Consider the following 4,507-nt stretch of genomic DNA (forward strand, 5'->3'; position numbering starts at 1 on the left):
AGGCTATTCTGCTTGAATTGGAATTATAATTTTAATTGTAATAATGTAGACTAACGACATAAATTGGTTAAATTAAATTAAATCAATTATTAATGCTGTTGTATAGCACTACAATATTAATTTGAAGTTAACTGAAGTTTGGAGACATTTTAAAATGCTTTTTTTTTTTCAGAAACGTGGGGCGGGGCAGCGGTGCACGACTGCGCTTCTTCTTAATAAATGAAAACTATGTAACACAGTTGTTTACACTTAAATTAAAAATATTTGACCAGAGGAAGAGCGGAGCAGGGTTAGAGATGAATATGTTTTAGATTTTTATTTCTGTGACTGTATACGACCCACAGGAGACACGACATTAACAGCAGTCGTGGTTTTATTCCTTTAATTCCACAGCTGACGCTGCTAAAAATGACAGATTTTCTTTTCTGGATCTCTGAGAGCAGGACTTCAATCTCTGAACTCATTAAGTTCTTCTTTTTACTTTGCGATGTCATTTATGAATGGACACTTCCTGGTATGTGTGGCAGGAAACGTATACCCTTATATGGTGATTTTAGGATGGTAATTATGCTAATCTCCTCTCCTCGTGTGCGAGCACCTGATACGCATTCATCAGTTTACACTGCTCATTTACACACTTTGTTGAATCTGACGTGGCATGTTCGTACGAACCCTTTGTACGAACAAAAGTAAGAGAAATTTAGGATAAGAATATGAACATGTTCTTGCATCAGGCCCAATCTTTTTAGCTCCGCTTGCAGCCATTGACTTTTTACCAAAGCACTCATATTTGCACATCTTGTAGTGAGCGACTGGGAGGTTTTTCATGAAGGTCAGCAGTAGTTTCTTTTATCACCACAATTCTCATCTAACTGAATAAATCCTTTTAGAGGTGATAAACACTCCAAACATTTTTCACAGAATTCTTTTCATAAATCAGAAAAGGCTGCAGAGGCTGTTGCTGAAAAGCTGGAAATTACACCGAACACTTTTTTTCACACCATGAATAAATCACCTAAAACTCTGTTTGACATTAGACCACCATCATCTTTTCTAAAGGGTAATAGTGGGCTAGAGGACTATAACCATGCTGCACTACTTTTTAAAATTTAGCTCCTTATCTATTGTTTGATAAAAACCTTTTACATTTGTCTCATGGTGCACAGGTTCTACGACACCACTCTGGATTACTTTATCAACGTAACTACGCCCTGCAGCGCTGAAACTCAGCTTGCTGGTGTTCACCTGGAGGTCGGGGTGTTCGCCTCCCTGTGTCAGTACTTCAGTGAGACCGAGAAGCAGTGGAAGACAGATGGCATGGTGCCCCTCGCAGAGACCACCTTTAGCAGAGCAGTTTGCCGCACCAGGCACCTGACGGCCTTCGCTGCAGGACTGTTTGTACCAACCAATGCCATCAGCTTTATAATGCCAGTCAGTATCTCACAAATAAATCACTTTTTTAATCCCATACACCGACTACCTAAACACGTTCTCTACCATTTACCTTGTTTCCAGGAGCGTTCAGGTGCACCAAGCCTGATTGTATTGTTGGTGTGCATATTGGGTTTGTTAAGCTATGTCGTGGCAGCGGCCATCTTGCATAAGTTGGACCAGCTGGATCTTAGCCGAGCCGCTGTGGTTCCACTCTGCGGCCAGAGCGGGAGCTTTAAGTACGAGGTCCAAGTCAAAACTGGCTGGAGTCGAGGAGCAGGTGAGGCTCATCTCTGTAAATCCAAGTCCAAAAGTAAAAAATCTCCACTCCTGTGGTTTCATAAATTTGAATATTCTCAGAATAGCCTCTGCAGCATTTTACTTTTTGCTCACTCAGGGACAACAGCTCATGTGGGAATCAGTTTGTACGGACGAGAGAGCCGCAGCGGACACCGTCACCTCGACAGCAAAGGCGCTTTCACGCGCAATGCCCTGGACGTTTTTCAGATCGCCACAGACACCAGCCTGGGGAGTGTTTGGAAAATACGGATTTGGCATGACAACAAAGGTGAGGACATGCGTCCAAACCAAGGTTATAATAGTTTTCAATATAGTTTAGTTTTATTTCATCGTGACTTTTTTCTTTTAATTCAGTTAGTTTTAATTAGTTTTAACAGTGGATTTGCTCATTTTTATTAGTTAGTTATTATTGCATCTTTAATGCTTAGTTTAGTTTTTATTAGTTCTAGTATTAGTCTTTTTATTGTTTGAATAAAAATATATAACAATGCATCCTCAAGCTTGTGATGATCCTGTGAGTTAACTAACCATTAGTTATTTGGTCACTAGTTAAAGCAGTCCATTATAACACCTTCATAAAATAATTGTGTAACCCAATTTTGCAAACTAAGGTCTTGGGCGATTATTTTAGGATGATGATAATAGTTTTCTCCAGTTGCTTGTTTTTCATGGGAGCTACTGAGAGAAGTTAGCGTGTCAAGATAGTCATAGTTAGCCATCTTGTGTGAGTTTGATTCATGCCGTTTATCCCTTGAGAAGTATTCCACCTGTTTTATCACCTGTTTCCACTACAACACACTTACTTTGATTTTTCTCGCAGTCATATTCAAAGAAATCCCAAAGTGGACACTGCTTTTGAACTTTTGTTGTTGTCATTTGGCAGACTGTAAGAAAATTCGTATTCAATAAACTGAAGTCGATATTAAAAACACCATTGTTAAATAAAATGATTTGTAGAAGGAATCAAACCATACAACACCAGAATTCTGGATCTGAGTGAGGTTTAATGTCACTTGAGCCGACAGGAAACCAACACTGGCGAAAAACCAGGAAGTTCATCAATTTATACATGTTCTTCAATGCCTGTGTTCGCCCCCTACTGACCTACGGCTGAATCACAGGCATTCAGACAAAATTCTCATCTAATGTCATGATGTCATGGTTGATTATGTGTTGTTATATAATTCGGACATGTAACTAATCTATATCAATCAAAACATAATAGATTAAACATTGTCAACATTACAAAAAGGAAAACCTAAAAATATAGTGTTGTGCTTTTAACATCAGTACTATCCTCTAATAACTATGAATTTCTTCAAGACGATGCTGAGCAGCAGCAGACTGTAAACAGATGACGTTACGGACCATGAGGTGCCGTAAACTGCCCACAGCTTATGTGAAACTACTCAGTTAAAAAAAATAAATTGACAAACACTAAAACTAAAGATATTCTATCTATAGTTTCAGTTTAAGTGAGTTTTGTAAAAGGATTATACAGTTATTTTTTAAATTTTATTTTAGTTAACTAAAATGTTTTTTCAGTTTTGGTTTTTGTTATTTAGTCAGTTTTAGTTCACTTTAATAACCCTGGTCCAAACATGTCATCAAGTCCTTCAAACAGTGGACCTGTTTTAACAAATCACATAATGTTTCTCAACGCAGGTCTGTCCCCGGCATGGCTGCTGCAATATGTGTTGGTCAAAGACCTGCAGACTGAAAACAGCTACTACTTCCTGGTTGAGGAGTGGTTGTCTGTTGATAACGAGAGAACGGGTGGACGTGTGGAGATTGAAGTGGAGGCTACAGGTAATTATCAAGTATCTCATGGCTGCTGGGTGGCACGACCTTTTTTGACGCTTCATATTTTTCCTGTGTTCTCAGAAGAGGCGGTGCTTCGTCAGCTGCCTCGCCTCCTGCGCTGTGAGCTGCAGAGGTCGCTGTGCGACAGTCACATGTGGCTGTCGCTGTGGGAGAGGCCCCCCCGCAGTCCCTTCACTCGCCTGCAGAGGGCCACGTGCTGCGCTGTGTTACTGCAGTTTTTCCTGCTGGCTAACACGCTGTGGTACAGCATCGTGGTGGATAAGAGATACAGGTGTGTCTTACCTGCCTTTAGCTCTGTTCACACCTGGTTCTGATCATGCTTTCTAGCTGATCCTGTTACAAATAAGCAGCTGAAAGAACTGGCAGTAGATTTCATCCTAGATGTTTACCTACAGTACAGACCAAACGTTTGGACACAACTTCTCATTCAATTTTTTCTTTATTTTCATGACTACGAATATTGTAGATTCACACTGAAGGCATCAAAACTATGAATTAACATGTGGAATTATATCCATCCATCCATCCATCCATCCATCCATCCATCCATCCATCCATCCATCCATCCATCCATCCATCCATCCATCCATCCATCCCTCTGTAGGAAAAATATGTGTTGTTCAAAATGGTATGTCCGAATAAAACAGGAAGCCGCTGGATTTCTTCTTTAAAACTTTATTTTCAGTCTTCTGACTCCACTCAGGTTCATTCAGCGCTCAGCAGCACAGGCCTCAGTCGGACCTTGGGCTGAACCAAAACAAACAGACAAGAGCTCTGCTCTGAAGCAGACACTCTGCAAAACACTGACAACTTCTCTTTACTATAATAATGAATTGAGCTTATAATGTTCATCCCTTCCTGGTTACACCCCAGAAGGTGTTACCTTTTACGTCAGACGTCAGAACGTCATCAGTTTTGTTTAGGCTAAGAGAAAGAACACATGATAACACAC

The 4,507-nt window shown here is 40.2% G+C and overlaps 1 protein-coding gene across 1 annotated transcript in view; it reads left to right on the top strand.

Annotated features, from left to right (window-relative positions):
* pkd1a (polycystic kidney disease 1a) overlaps positions 1–4,507 on the top strand; it is a gene marked incomplete at its 5' end in the record, with an annotated part of 95,184 nt that overhangs the window by 54,036 nt on the left and 36,641 nt on the right. Inside the window, 5 exon segments of the mRNA XM_014028559.1 lie at positions 1,167–1,431; positions 1,516–1,711; positions 1,829–1,999; positions 3,397–3,540; positions 3,616–3,826. Coding sequence (XP_013884013.1) covers positions 1,167–1,431; positions 1,516–1,711; positions 1,829–1,999; positions 3,397–3,540; positions 3,616–3,826 — 987 coding nt within the window.

Source organism: Austrofundulus limnaeus, unplaced genomic scaffold (genome assembly GCF_001266775.1).
Source record: "Austrofundulus limnaeus strain Quisiro unplaced genomic scaffold, Austrofundulus_limnaeus-1.0 Scaffold779, whole genome shotgun sequence".
In the NCBI taxonomy this organism is placed as follows: domain Eukaryota; kingdom Metazoa; phylum Chordata; class Actinopteri; order Cyprinodontiformes; family Rivulidae; genus Austrofundulus; species Austrofundulus limnaeus.